At 34.5% G+C, this 14,313-nt stretch overlaps 2 protein-coding genes across 3 annotated transcripts; one reads left to right on the plus strand and one right to left on the minus strand.

The window, feature by feature from the left end:
• The first annotated feature begins 1,775 nt into the window (after window positions 1-1,775).
• Window positions 1,776-9,478, plus strand: LOC105344725 (kelch-like protein 13). 2 transcript variants are annotated; one of them, XM_011452588.4, is made up of 4 exons: window positions 1,776-1,926; window positions 4,078-4,302; window positions 5,102-5,226; window positions 5,403-9,478. In XM_011452588.4, exons 2-4 carry the CDS (start codon window positions 4,103-4,105, stop codon window positions 6,875-6,877), a joined length of 1,800 nt encoding a protein of 599 aa, XP_011450890.2. In that variant the 5' UTR covers window positions 1,776-1,926; window positions 4,078-4,102; the 3' UTR covers window positions 6,878-9,478. The 2 variants fall into 2 exon arrangements, with proteins under 2 accessions (XP_011450890.2, XP_065934937.1); XM_066078865.1 differs by lacking the exon at window positions 1,776-1,926 and adding an exon at window positions 3,096-3,451.
• An 846-nt stretch (window positions 9,479-10,324) lies between these two features.
• LOC105344724 (shematrin-like protein 2) lies at window positions 10,325-12,851 on the minus strand. Its single transcript, XM_011452584.4, has 5 exons — window positions 12,674-12,851; window positions 11,760-12,341; window positions 11,190-11,273; window positions 10,637-11,092; window positions 10,325-10,470 (listed from the first exon to the last, which is right to left on the minus strand). The coding sequence occupies exons 2-4, from the start codon at window positions 12,331-12,333 to the stop codon at window positions 10,641-10,643; spliced, it is 1,110 nt and encodes a 369-aa protein (XP_011450886.4). The 5' UTR covers window positions 12,334-12,341; window positions 12,674-12,851; the 3' UTR covers window positions 10,325-10,470; window positions 10,637-10,640.
• Between the last annotated feature and the right edge of the window lie 1,462 nt (window positions 12,852-14,313).

Here is a 14,313-nt window from a genome sequence, read left to right on the forward strand (position 1 = left end):
ATTTGTCACCAAAAAACCCCTCTCTGATGGCAGGGTAATTCCTCTCTAAAGAGAGTATCTCAGAGGACATTGTATAGGAAAAATACAAAATTTTGTCTCAGAAACCTGATGAAATTTACTTGGAAGACCATCTAACCAAAAAGACTTTTCTTTTTTCTAGCTGCAGGTCTGTATCTCCAGGTCTGAAGAAATTCGGATGATCCGATTTTTTTTCAGACCAGGAGCTACAGACCTGCAGCTATCTTTTTGTCATGCTTATCGCAGCTTTCAAGTTTGCGTTCTTTGAAGTAAGGAAACATCTATAATAATTTTGTATTTTTATTATATATCAAATTTTAGAATTATGTCTATTTGAGATAAACATGTTTCATTGTTTTTGGTTTTTTAAAAATAGTTAATTACTTATAAAGTTCTTGTTAAAAGTAAAGATTTTTTTTCTAAATTAATGCATTTGTTATATTTGTTTTCAATCTCTTGGTTTCATTTCTTAAATAATGCTTGACAATTTATTGTGTTTTTCTAAGCTTACCAATATATATATGTTCAATTTTGTTCCTTCCTTAACTCTTTGAAAGGGGTTTTTTGTCATTGTTTTTTTTTTCATTCTAGTGAATGAATATTGTTCGGACACAAAGGGTTTTTTTTATGAATTTCAAAACATGTTGTGACGCATTAATATTGATGACTAATTTACCAAAAATAGAATTTTACGTAATTGTTATATATTTTATTTCAACAATCCTGTTTGTTAACACGTATATGATTTCAAATAAATGTTTAACGTCTTGTAAGCTGTTAGGTACGAAAGACGAATAGGCGTGAAACCTCCAGTAAGTTTTTTTTTTTTTTTTTTTGGGGGGGGGGGGGTTATTGTGTCCTCTTAAAAATTACCGGATGAAATCCTTTTCACCGAGTAAAAAAGTATAAAACAAAACAAATGGTCACACTGTACAACATTATTATTATTATTATTATTATTATTATTATTATTATTATTATTATTGTGGGAAAATTAATTGCTCTAGGCTAATGATTCTTTTTTTATTATTGTATCACAAAAGTAATAATATGCTCCGTTGATGCAAAATTGTTATCAATATTGTTAGAGGAACTAAAACCTTTATCAAACTGGTATTATAATATTATTAAAAATAAATAGCATGACATAAAATATTCTTTAAAAATAAGTTTTAATATGTGTCTTCGCTGCGGACGAATTGCTCTACTTTGCGGTTTTGGCAAGTTTGTTGTTTAATACTTAAATTTAAATTTTTTCTGGCAAAGTAAATGTCAAGCATATCTTTGTAACAATAATTGCAAAATAAATGTGATATATACTTATTATTTCCTATCTTTAACAAATTGTTATTCATTGAACAGAACATAAAGATATTTTCCTGATAATAGTCCTCTCTCAGGTAACCGGAAGTAAACAAGTCTTTGTTGTTGTGTGACATAATCACGAGAAAGCAACTTGATCGATTAATCAAATAGACAAAACAACGTAACACGATGTCTGATATATGACAACCGTCGCGGACCTGAAACTACGAAATAACCAGGTATGTGGAAATAGAAATCACTAATTTGTTTATACCTATACAAGTGCAAGATAAAATTAACGTAAAACCAGGAACTAAATATTATTAGCTGATTAAAATACTTTACATACTATTATCAATAATGAATAAATTCATATGTGTATTTAAGGATTTTAGTCTCAGGGATAACTTTTTTCATGTCCATCTTGTTAATTTTTAATGGAATATTAAACCCTATAGTGCATCGCTACATATATCACTTCAGGTGTATATTGAAAATGTTCCACTGATCCAGCTAAAGTCAGAGTGGCGAGGGAAATAACCCGATTATAATAGCGCCTATTTAACTTGCTTGTGAATGGGCCAGGTTTCATGTTCAACTTAGGTAAGTTTTATATTTTTAAAATGATATTTTGTTCATATATGCCTGTATATATCTATGTCCAGATTAGTATCATGAAATGCAATGCTCTCTGGTATCTAATATTAAAACTTCTGTGATACTGGAAACAATTTATTCATCACCTTTCTGACTGAAAGTGGGTTTTTTTCAAAATTATTATTATATTTTTTTTTTTTTGGGGGGGGGGGGGGTATTTTGGATAAAAAGCGATCAGGAACAAAGAAATTCTAGGACCCAGTTAAAAAAATTCTTTTGGTGAATGAATAGTTTTCTTATGGCTTTAATTTTTTTTTCAATGTTTTATAGTCCATTGAGCTCACCTTGCTTACATTTGTCTAGCTGTTTTTGCTGTAAGTTTACCAATGGCAACAGATTCTTTAGTAAATTATATTAATGAAATTTTCATTTAATAAAAATGCAATTGAAACCTAGTTGGAGGAGTGACCTTGAGAGGGATTGGACAGGAAATCCTGTCCATGGCTATTTAAATATCTGTTATGCAATGTCAGAGCATTATACAATGACCAGCCATACTAGCCTTTATTTGGTGCCCAGTTGGAAGGGTTCTATACTTGGGAACTGTCTGGGAATGTCATAACATCAATTTATCTGTCTGAAATGTGTTTTCTCTTTATAGTATGAAATTTCAAGTTATTAGTCTTGTTAGTGGACATAGTAGAACTACATAGCCCATGGGTTTATACTCTGTAACATTCTTTCCAACTTTTAAAGTCACAAAACTGTCACTAAAAATATCTTTACATAAAAAAAATTGAACATATAAATCCTTAACCAAAATTTTGAAGAAAATTTTTTTAAAAACTAAAACAGAACTTCCATAAAAACAATATCACAAGACATCAAAAAATGAATTTCTCCATACATGTATTTCTTAAAGACCTTAATCAGATAAATCAAATTTTACATGTTTAACTTTTCCAAAGCAGACCTAAAAGTAATTGCTGCTGCTTAGATTTTGCACAATTAATATGAGAGAGAGAGAGAGAGAGAGAGAGAGAGAGAGAGAGAGAGAGAGAGAGAGAGAGAGAGAGAGAGAGAGAGAGAGAATAAGTCCCGGTAGAAGATGATAAAGAATTAATGATCATTCATTGATCAAGTCTTTGTCAAAGAACAAACCCAATAACAGGTATAGGAAGTGTGAAAAAAAGTCCCAACTTTATAAACATATGTTATCTTTTGGTGCTCTTTCACTAGAGGCTACTAATGGATGAAACATCATTATCAATCCATCTGGTCAACAGATTAAGATCTTATCAGGCCCTCCAGAATAGTCTGGCCTTTACAAAGTCTCACTGGGTTCATTGTCTAGAGGCAGTAAAACTGTTTTAGGTACATAATTGTATAGGAAGAGTAAAGTGCTGTCACACATCATTGTTTATATGTACTTTGAAAATGTTGGAGACACTTTTATAGTGTGTCTTATAGGCTCTAATAGTGTACTTATTTGAAATCACACTAGAATGCAGGAGGGACAGTATTCATGTAGGTAAGGATCAAGATATTTGATCAAGGTTTGCATACTGGGTGACCAGTTTTCTTTTCCTTCAATAATCATCAACCATAGAAGAATGAATTCTGGTTTAATTCTTTTTCAGTTGATTTTTGTTATCATTTAACAATATTAATTAGTTTAATAGAAAGGTACATGTATTTGCTTTAATATTTGAATTTCATTGTTTCTTTATTTTTAACTCCAATTTTTCAATCCAAGAAAAAGTTTGATTTTTGTATCCTTGGGATAATTGGTGGTGTGATTTATTGTTCTGATGTGCATGCATGTTATATATACATGTATACATGCATATGTATTATCTACTGTAACAGTTAAAATTTAGATTTTAAGAGGGTGCCTGGATGATTGTGGCCATTATAGATTAATTATATCAAACCTTTGAGACTTAGGACGCTGTGTAAAGATATAGGAAAATATTGAAATTCTGAAGTAAAGAGTGATTTAACTTTTTTTTCTTCACTAAATAATACTTATTGTCCAAAAATATCATAGGTAGATCTTCTAGGTAATTTGTTGACCATCCAGCCTCCTTTAAATGTGATCTTTATTAAGATCTGTGTTAAAAACTTGATTTTTGAAGAAAAAAATTCATTTATTAGGGCCCAAGTTCATCATACAAAAACCATGGGAAGAGTGAACAAAGCCAAGGTCGCTGACGATGACCAACAGGTGAGCTTCGAAGCCACGGATCATGGGGACAGTGTGTTGGCGGGGCTGAAGTACCTCAGGGAGAAGCAACAGCTGTTTGACGTCACATTCATTGTGGAGGGGCAGAAATTCCAGGCACACCGTGTGGTCTTGGCATCATGCAGTGACTACTTCAGGTATGAGTCAACTGGCTTGATTTTTTCTTCACGGTTGACAAAGAAAAATTGCCCCATTGATTAGGTATATATTTAATATACCTGGTACCCTGTACTGTATAGAATAGGGACTTTGTTAGTGAAATCATTATAGTTAAGAGGGCTGGGGGCCCTTGTTATTTCTAGACATTATTAATCTCTTTTAGAGGTAAATTTTAAAATTTTTAATCCAGACACAGTTGAACTTCGATATCTCAAACACTGATATCGCGAATATAATGGATATGTCAAAGTCATTTGTAAGTATGAACCACTTATTTTTAAAAGTATTTTACCCTCAATATCTCAAATACTGCGATATCTCAAAGTTTTTTTAAAAACACTCCCATCTAGTTCAGGATAATAAAGTTTCACTATATATATTTGATTTTTTTTCATTACTGTAAAATGATAGTTAAAACCAAAAACATCAAATTTTCACTTAATTGTGATTCCTGGTGGTTAGTTTGTTGACACTCATTAACTAGATTGTATATTTCTTCAAGGTTGACAAAGAAAAAATTGACCCATTGTATAGGTATATATATTCAATATACTGTTTAGAATGGGGACCTGAAACAAAGTCATTACAGTCACAAGACTTTCCTTAAAGGATACATTATTTGGTTTTTGTGCTTTATTTTTTCTTAGAGTTATCTCTCTCTAACTTTAATACAGCTGAATTATTTCTTGGCAAAATGTTTGTAATAACTTAATTATATGTTTTACTTTCCTGAGCTACCAAATAATGTACTGTGTATTTTGTTTTCTTTTTACACAGAGCAATGTTTACTGATGGGTTGGTGGAGTGTCAAAAAGACATCATTTCATTAAATGGAGTCACAGCTAAAGGAATGAAGAACCTGATTGACTTTGCCTATTCATCTAAGTTATTTCTAGATTTTGGTAAGTTTTACTAGCTGGTCTTGATATGTTTATAAATTAACATTTTTTTTTTGGCTGTGTTCTATACTCTTTCCTAAATAGCCAAACTTCACAAAAGAAATAAAACATATCAATATAAAAAAAATGAGGATGCAGGATGAAAGTTTGAATTAATTTTGTTTAATAATTTTGCGCAGATAATGTTGAAGACATTTTGCTCTCGGCCAATCACGTACAGATGTTGCCTGTTCTGCAGGCCTGCTCAGATTTCCTCAAGCAACATCTGAGCATCGAGAACTGTATCGACATGCTCCGACTGACTGACTTGCTGTGTATCAGGAAACTGAAATCAGACGTTCTCAAGTTTATATGTTCCAACTGGACTAGCGTGTCCGTTACTCAGGAGTTCTGCAACAAGTTAACTTCCAGTCAGCTCATAAGCATTCTGAACAGCAACTTGCCCATGAACTGTTCAGAAACAGATGTTCTGGAAAGTGTGGTCAGCTGGATCATGTTCGATGTTCATTCCAGAGACCAATATTTCCTGCCTTTGATAAAGCTTATACAGTTGGAAAATATTCTGAGATCAAGTTTATCTGCAATGCCTAACAAGACTGAATTTGATGGCTTACTCGATGCTCATCCAGTCTTTCGGAAGTATTTTTATAATTCTTGCCATGATTTCCAGCCATATTTAGTAGATTCAGGTTTGATCAATAATAGAGGCTTTTCAAAGGCTTTGGTTTGTGTTGGAGGCTTCAGTCCAAATGGTGGGATGACAAATGACCTTAGGTTTTTCAGTCATGAAACCCACACATGGAAGACTTTGGCCTCCATTCCTCATATTAAGCAGTGCAATTTCGGTTTAACAGTATTAAACAATGAAGTGTTCATCATAGGAGGTTGTTTTAATGATCAAATACAAGAAGTTGTACATCAGTATGGATTCAAGTACAACCCAGAAAAAGACTCATGGAAAAGCATTGCAGCCATGAGTCTGGAGAGGTGTCGATTTTATTTAGGGGCTGTGGGAGGGAAATTATATGCTATTGGCGGGGATCCTTCAGCAAGCATGGATGTTTCTCTTGAGTCCTCACCATGTGAGTGCTTCCATCCCGAAGAAAACAAATGGACCTCTATTGCGTCACTACCGGGAAACCGTTCCCAGCATGCGGGTGTTGTTTTTGAAAATGCATTGTACATTTCCGGTGGTCTTCAGGACGCGGATGAAGAATTTTTCACGAGCTCCTATAGATATGATCCGGATTCGGACAGCTGGACGGAGCTAGCTCCAATGCTTTCACCAAGAGCCGACCACACCATGCTTGTGTATCGGGGACACATCTACGTGGTGGGAGGATGGCACGAGAACGCGAATCAGCAGCGGATCATGGTGGCCGATCTGGATCGCTATGACCACGTGACCAATAGCTGGGAAACTCTGACCACCATTCCGGACCCTCGTCTGTACGCTAGTTACACGATAATGGACCAAAGCGTGCACGTTGTCGGGGGGTGGGTCAACGGAAACTACCAACGGAAAGCACAAACGGTGCAGACAGTAGATATGGAGACATTGGTAGTCACGACGCAAAGCGTTGGTAAAATGGAGGTTTGGGAACACATTTCTTGTTCATTGTACATTCCGCATTGCAAAATGATAGACAGTTAGTCAGCTGTTAGTTATTCAAAGATTTTATTTATTTTTTTATTTGCACAGCGATTTTGCGTGTTTTGTTTTTTGATTGCGACGGGATCATATTTTTGCTTTTTAGTATGCACATAAACTCGTTGTGCAACTAATTCGGGATGTTTTTGTATTCCATATACATTTTTAGTTTAATGAAATCCAATGATGATTTTATTTAGAAAGACACAAGGATCTATATTTGTTTTAAATATACATGTAGTATTTACAATGCAAGTCCCTTGCTTGATATTGAGTATTAAACATCAAGCACTCTTTTATTTTGTTGATTTGTTTTGCAATGAAGTATTGAGATATTATAGGACATTAGACCAGCAAATTATTAAAAAAAACAAACAAACATAGTAAGATTTTATGAAGAAAACATTGATACGTGGCCAGCAATTAACACCCGGGAAAAATATATTCAAAAATTGTTCTATCGTACAGGGTGTCCCATAATATCTGATACATGTATCATTTACACTTTAAATAACTTTTGATTAAATCTATTTAACAAAATATCAAAGGCATTTTCATAACTGTATATGATGTAAATTTTCACTCAACAAATTTCACAAACATTCATAAGTTTTTGAGAAATTAAGCATTGTTTTTAAAAACAGAACGAAAATGATGGTGCGTCAAAATCACGTCCTATTACATCAATGACAACGTCAATTGGTTGAGCTCTATTCCTCACAACAACCACTGAACGGATTCCAGTTTTGGGAGTTGATTTTAATCAATTACTCAGTTACTCAGGCAATCCGAAAGTGAAACAGTGTTTGGACCTCAGCACAAATCATTGCTGCTGATAAGACTTAGTTCTTGAAAATAATTGATAAATGCGATGTAATGTATGCTAAAGCGTTGTTTTTCTTAAGGAAACGTATTTATAAATACCTTGAAAATAGTCAGATTTTAAATGGTGCGAACAATTTAAATATTTTTTGTAGTCCTATATATTCCTACGCCAGAGTTTAATATAGTCTCGTTCAACTCGACGCTCGGTTGTCTCCGTAAATCCTTGTCGGAGATTTACGGTGTCAGCCGAGCGTTTGGTTGAACGAGACCAGAGTTCAATATTGCTTGGATCCATACAATTTTCGAGAAATATTTCTATGACTGATACATACATGTAGTTTTGATTGAATAAATGTTATCTTTAAATATTATTTAACATAATTCATATGGGGGGTTCTCGACATTCTTGTCGAAAAAGTCCAAAAATTCATATTATAAAATTGTGCGTAATTCAAATTAGAAACTACATTTACTTGTCATGAAAAATAACATCATTGATTTTAAAATCAGTTAACATCGACAAAATCAACTCCCGTCAGTTCTTCAGTACTTTGATTTCTAATCTTGTCACTTTTTTAAAAATATGTTACTTGTTGAGTTGTTTCCCCCAGGATATTCTCATTTCATATATCGTACGACTAAATCCGGGGTCTGTGTTTTAAGTCAAGTCAAAGGACTCTTTTAAGAGCACTTTTAAAGAGTCGTTCACTTGACTTAATTAATAAAATGTTATATAAAGTTACAAAAAGAGCTTAAACTTTAAAGTGTGATTTAGTTGCTAAATTAAACTTAAATCATGCTATGTAACACCTCTTTTTTTCTAAACCAATTTTGGTTAAAAATAACACCGAACTTCAACGGCAGATAAAATAAATACTTCAATATAACAGTTATGAAAATCGCTTGTGGGGACCGATCAGTGACTTCAATGTAAGCGATATTTCAAATTTTATATTCTACGGTGAATTTGCTAGATACCCATTGTGTGTGAAAGTAAAAATTAGAATGCTGAGTTTTTGGATAAGATTGTTGAAGGTAAAGAATCAAAATTGCCATTTTTATTGTATAATTTTTTACATATCCTAACACAAATCAACAATTATGATTTCAAATGTGTTGAATGTATACAGAATTTTGCAAGAATGTGGTCTAAGCTATGTCTGGTTGACGCACAATGTAGAAAATGAAAAAATGGATTTTAAATGTTGTTAAGCAAACTTTGATTGACCAATTTCAATAAAAATGGGTCTCGGATTATAACGCATCTAGTAAAGGACTGATTTATAATTTGTTTACCAATAACATTTTTGTACCTAGAAATTACATAAACTTTGGTGCTTATATGAATAACATTGCCACATTACTTAGATTTAGAACAAGCGATAATAAACTGCCAATTTGAGACGGGCAGATGGAACAATGTACCTAGAAATCAACGAATTTGGTAATTTATGTAAAAATAACATTGGCGATGAAAATCACTATATTATGATATGTCCAGATTTGAGAGAATATAGAAAAGCTTATTTACCATCAGTGTATTTTAGACGACCAAATGCTTTCAAATTTTTAGAATTATTTTCATGTAACAAATTACATGTAGCTGTTATTAATAACTTATGTAAATTTATCAATATTATAAATAAGAGAGTCAACTCTCCAGGTTGATGTGTACAGTATACATTCCTGCATTTTGTATAATATTGTCTGTATTGTATATTTTCTCTATGTTGTGTTTTATACAATATGAGAATAAATAAAATGAAATGAAATGATATTTCAACATAGCCGATTTCATTATAACCGTTAATTTAATGCAAAGATTATGAGAGGCTAAAACGAGTGGTTGTAACACCTCTTTTTTCTATATAAACCAATTTGGGTTAAAAATAACACCGAACTTTCACGGCCGATAAAATATATTTGAGCATTGAATCCTTATTTCTGGATGTCGTCGGCTCCATAACACACCAGGCCGTGTAGACAAATCGATTATCGCGCGTTAGTGCTGTATGATGCCTGGTAATTTGTCTGCTCGGCCTGGTGTGTTGCAGGAACGACGACATCCAAAAATGAGCTTTCAGTGCTTATATTTATATTCATTTGGATATTTATTTGTATGAAATATTTGTGTATCGTCGCAGTAAAGCCATTAAATACGCCCTTGGTCAGGGATAGAAACATACATGGAACAGCCATATTAATGTTATTTACGTGTAGCTCGCTTGAACCGCGACTGAAATATAGTGCTATAAAAAAAATATAGAAACTTTGTCGAGAGAATGAGAGAATTTTTTTTTAACGAATAGATATGATTTATCTATTATTTTTCAGAAGTACATATCAAATTGAATATGTAAGTTTAAACATTTCATTTAATCTTACAATAATAAATATATTCAAAATGCATGATGACATTTATACTTGTGCTCATGCGCCGTGACAAGGCTAAGTGTGTTTACAGGAAATTAAACGTCGCAGATTTCCAATGCAAACGGATGGTTAAATATACACGTACATGTATACTATATATATACACACACACACACACACACACACACACACACACGAGAGAGTCTAACTAAAACAGCTTTAAACTTTGACCCACATTAAAAAGAAACACACTTTTAAAAAAGAAAAGGTTTATTAGGTGTTGACTGCCCGTAATCACAGATGGAAGTATAATAGGAAAAGGGAAAATTCATCGGAGAAAAGTCGAATATCGGTCCAGGTCGTTTTTTTCCGTGAGTTTGGTTCACGTGTCAGGTCGCCTGAAAAGATACAGAATTTTTCTTTCAATACACTGATGTTGATATATAATTAATTTAACAGCTCGTATCAAATATAGTACTGTTGATGTGTATGTGTTTATATATGTGTGTGTGTGTGTGTGTGTGAAAGAGAGAGAGAGAGAGAGAGAGAGAGAGAGAAAGTTACCATCTTATTTTCCTGTAAATGCATTGACTCCTTGTTGTACACCTTGTACTGCACCAGTTGCAAAACTTCCGGCAGCGCCGAGAGCAGTGTTTGCGATACCCCCAACAACATTAGCAGTACCGGCTGCCACATTACCCACTGCATTGACGGCACCGCCAACGAGGTTACCAGCAGCAACGCCGGGGCCGCCACCGTACACCACGGGATAGCCTCCACCAACTGGTACAGGATAGCCACCGGCGGTAATCCCACCGCCGACCGGATAAACACCACCACCCATTCCTCCAATAGGAATGGGTGGACTTACTGGGACGAGTCCAGCGCCACCTACTAAGTAATCATCATCATAGTAACCAGCGTTGACACCACCATATCCTGCTGCTCCAAACCCAATGTCACCTCCAACTCCACCATATCCAATTCCACCATTATATCCAATTCCACCATTATATCCACCTTGTAAAAGATTGAAATGTAATTAATTTCTTTTAGAATTTAATACTGAAAACTGAGCCCTGAGGTGAAATTAACATTGTAGAACAAAAATGATTACCTGGCCCAACAACGTATCCTTGCTCGAGTTCGAATCTAGGTCCCGTTATACGGTCAAGAAAAGAACCAAAAGGTCCACGGCGTCCTGGATGAAAAAACAAAATTAAATTACTGAAATACCACAGTGTTTGAGTTATACCAGTGGTACTTCCGACAAGTTACATATTTCACAAGAATTCTATACATGATGTATTTTAATTCACTTTGGCCAATAAATATGCAACTATCGAGGTCACTAGAATAAGTTTCTAGACAAACGAACAATGCTAACAATTTAATGATGATTCCATATCTATCTTATTAACTCTCTGTTGTATAAATAGCTTCAGTTAATCCTATACGTGTCCATTGTAGTGATGTTTTAAAACATTTTCATAATTTACACGTATCTACAGAGTATTGAGATCGAAGTAAACACAAAAATGATATAATGAATTATTACCAAAGGAACTTGATTTAGATATGATTTGGTTAATACAAACAACATGCCTTTCTAGCATGGTCGTTAGGGGAACCAAAACTACGCTCTCCAAAGATTCTTGATTTGTATGTGGACAAAATAGACACTTACTGTTGGTAAGCACTGTGACGGCGGCGCCAGGTCCTAAGGAAGCGCCACCGTAGTCATATCCATAGTCAATTCCTCCATACTGAACATCGTCAAATTGTCCATCGTAATCAACGAAACCTAAGTCGGTATCTACAATTCTTGCATTGGTAAGGCCCCCGCCCACATAGCCTCCGTCGAAACCACCAGCATATCCATCGTCCACGTAGACATCTCTGCCAATCGATGTATCGTAAATGCCTGCTGCACCACCTGCGGTTAGACTTCCTGCACCTAGGCTGCCGCCACCGAAGCCTGTATCATATCCGATGCTTGCCGTCCCGACAGGAACATCAAATTGGTGGGCATTAAACCCTCCGCCAATCATGCCGAGACTGGCACCACCTCCTACAGCACCGCCTCTATAACCAATTGACCCTCCGAGGCCGCCACCGAAGTTTGCCCCTACAGGAACGTCAAATTGATGGGCATTGAATCCCCCGTGCAACCGGCCTCCTCCTCCGTATCCGTGTCCCCCACCGTATGATCCCGCCCTTGCCACTGCAAGGGCCGCAGCCAATATTATAAGAAACCTCATGCTGTCTCCTGTAAAACAGATAGTCTACAGCATATTTATCTCATTAACGGACAGTGTCACGTTTAGCTTCTTGCAAAAGTAAATGATTCATCTAAGGTTTTGCTTGCACTGCGATCTGTAATTCTTATAAACAAATACTGTTTTGAATGAAAATAAAGACAACCGTTGTCCAACTGTCCTGATATATTTTAATTTTAGCAATAAAAAGTAAATCTGTCCAAACCAGTACAAAACTATTCACTTATACAAGAGAGCAGTTTTAACGCTAACAAATTAGGATCACCCTTAAGTACATATATTGCCTTATAATTATAAAAAAAAAAAAAAGAGAATAAAATACCAGCTGTGATTTCTTCCTTCACAGCTCTGTCTGAATGAATCGACGTAAGATTGTGCTTTATATATTCATTAGTGAGAACGTGACCGACCAATGGTTGCAAGTGACGCACCCGAGTTATAATAGGCCCGACGGATGGACCTTTCCCGGAGGCGGTTAGTATTGCAACCAGAAGGAAAACAAGTCAGCGTACAAACCTCGCACCGCCACAAAATGATTGGTGCCTGAAATCCCCTATCGCACGTTGGATGCAATACTAGGGTTTTGTATAATTATACTTATGTACCTCGTATATAGGAATTACGTTAGAAAAATAATAGGGGTACACGTGTGTATAAATCTTCCGAACAAGCATTTACCTCGCTACAGGTGACAACAGTATAACATTATGATCTTGGTATATATTTATTTTTCATTCTTTCTAGATATCCCGCTTAATAAATTCGCAGGAGAAAGAGGGCCTCCCTTGCGCACACCGAAATTTTTTTCTCTGTTACTTGCATAACATTGATTTTCATGACAGTAGTTTTTGTACCAACGGATTATGTATAACACGTGTATATATGCATACAAACAATGCTCAAAAGTCAATATTAACTGGTTGATAATTTTGTTTTCAAAAACAATTTTTATTTTTTGAGAGGCTCTGTAGCAAGCATTTAAATTTAAGGAGGCTGGATTGTCAACAAATTGTTATTTATAGTTTTAACTATAAAGTTATTTTTTTAAATCTGAGTACATGCATTTTAGTTTTAAAATCTGGACATTTTCCTATATCTTTTTACAGAACACTTCTAGATCTTTTTTTAAAGAAAATTAATAAATCTAAAAATTTCCTTAATTCAATTATACTACAAACAGATTGTTAATTAGAAAGAAGTAATACGTGTTCGAATGAAAATTCAAAAGTTGGAAAATAACTCTCTACATGTCTAGATATGTGTGTTGGTAATTGAGAGCGACTTGATTACTGATTGTACTAGAAAATAGGTGCAATGTTCCCTCAAATCACTCACCTTTTTCATTTACATAATATGTGAGAGGATTGGGTAAAAGCTCCCAATGTGACTAACTCTATAGGTATTTCTGATACGAGAAATTGTACAAACGTAGATTATAATAGCTACAGGTGAATTTGTTTCTTATGAATTATTCTGTATTCTTCATAGCTCTGATTATATATTGTTATACTTTATTAACCGATATCATTTAGAGTATTAAGTATATTAGTATATACCGGGAATATAGGTTACTCGGATGTGAAACGTTAGTCGATGATTTTGTTTCAGGAAATGACTTGGATTAAAACTTGCAAACAGTTACTGATCCTTTTTCCAATACATACGAATCAGAGAGGAGCTATAAAGCTGATAAGAAAATTAACAATTTGTATCAGAAAACAACAAACGATCCGTAAAAATCTCTCTCTCTCTCTCTCTCTCTCTCTCTCTCTCTCTCTCTCTCTCTCTCTCTCTCTGACAATGACTTTCTCTTTCTCTCCCTCTTGTCTACAAAGTTGAACAACACACTAAGTTAATTCTATCAATTTACAGAGAGAGAGAGAGAGAGAGAAAGAGAAAGAGAGAGAGAGAAGCAAATTGTTTGGTAAACAAAAGGTCAAGTATTTCATATAAACGCTATTA

The sequence above is a fragment of the Magallana gigas genome, chromosome 3 (assembly GCF_963853765.1).
Source record: "Magallana gigas chromosome 3, xbMagGiga1.1, whole genome shotgun sequence".
NCBI lineage: Eukaryota > Metazoa > Mollusca > Bivalvia > Ostreida > Ostreidae > Magallana > Magallana gigas.

Excerpts from the sequence above, each read along its gene's own strand:
- LOC105344725 (XM_066078865.1), top strand. The coding sequence starts at position 3,426 with ATGCAGGAGGGACAGTATTCATGTAG. Across the intron at positions 3,452-4,077 it reads GAGGGACAGTATTCATGTAG|GGCCCAAGTTCATCATACAA; the intron begins GTAAGGATCAAG and ends TTCATTTATTAG. Across the intron at positions 5,227-5,402 it reads TAAGTTATTTCTAGATTTTG|ATAATGTTGAAGACATTTTG; the intron begins GTAAGTTTTACT and ends AATTTTGCGCAG.
- LOC105344724 (XM_011452584.4), bottom strand. The coding sequence starts at position 12,333 with ATGAGGTTTCTTATAATATTGGCTGCGGCCCTTGCAGTGGCAAGGGCG. Across the intron at positions 11,274-11,759 it reads CGTCACAGTGCTTACCAACA|GACGCCGTGGACCTTTTGGT; the intron begins GTAAGTGTCTAT and ends TTTTTCATCCAG. Across the intron at positions 11,093-11,189 it reads AGGATACGTTGTTGGGCCAG|GTGGATATAATGGTGGAATT; the intron begins GTAATCATTTTT and ends ATCTTTTACAAG.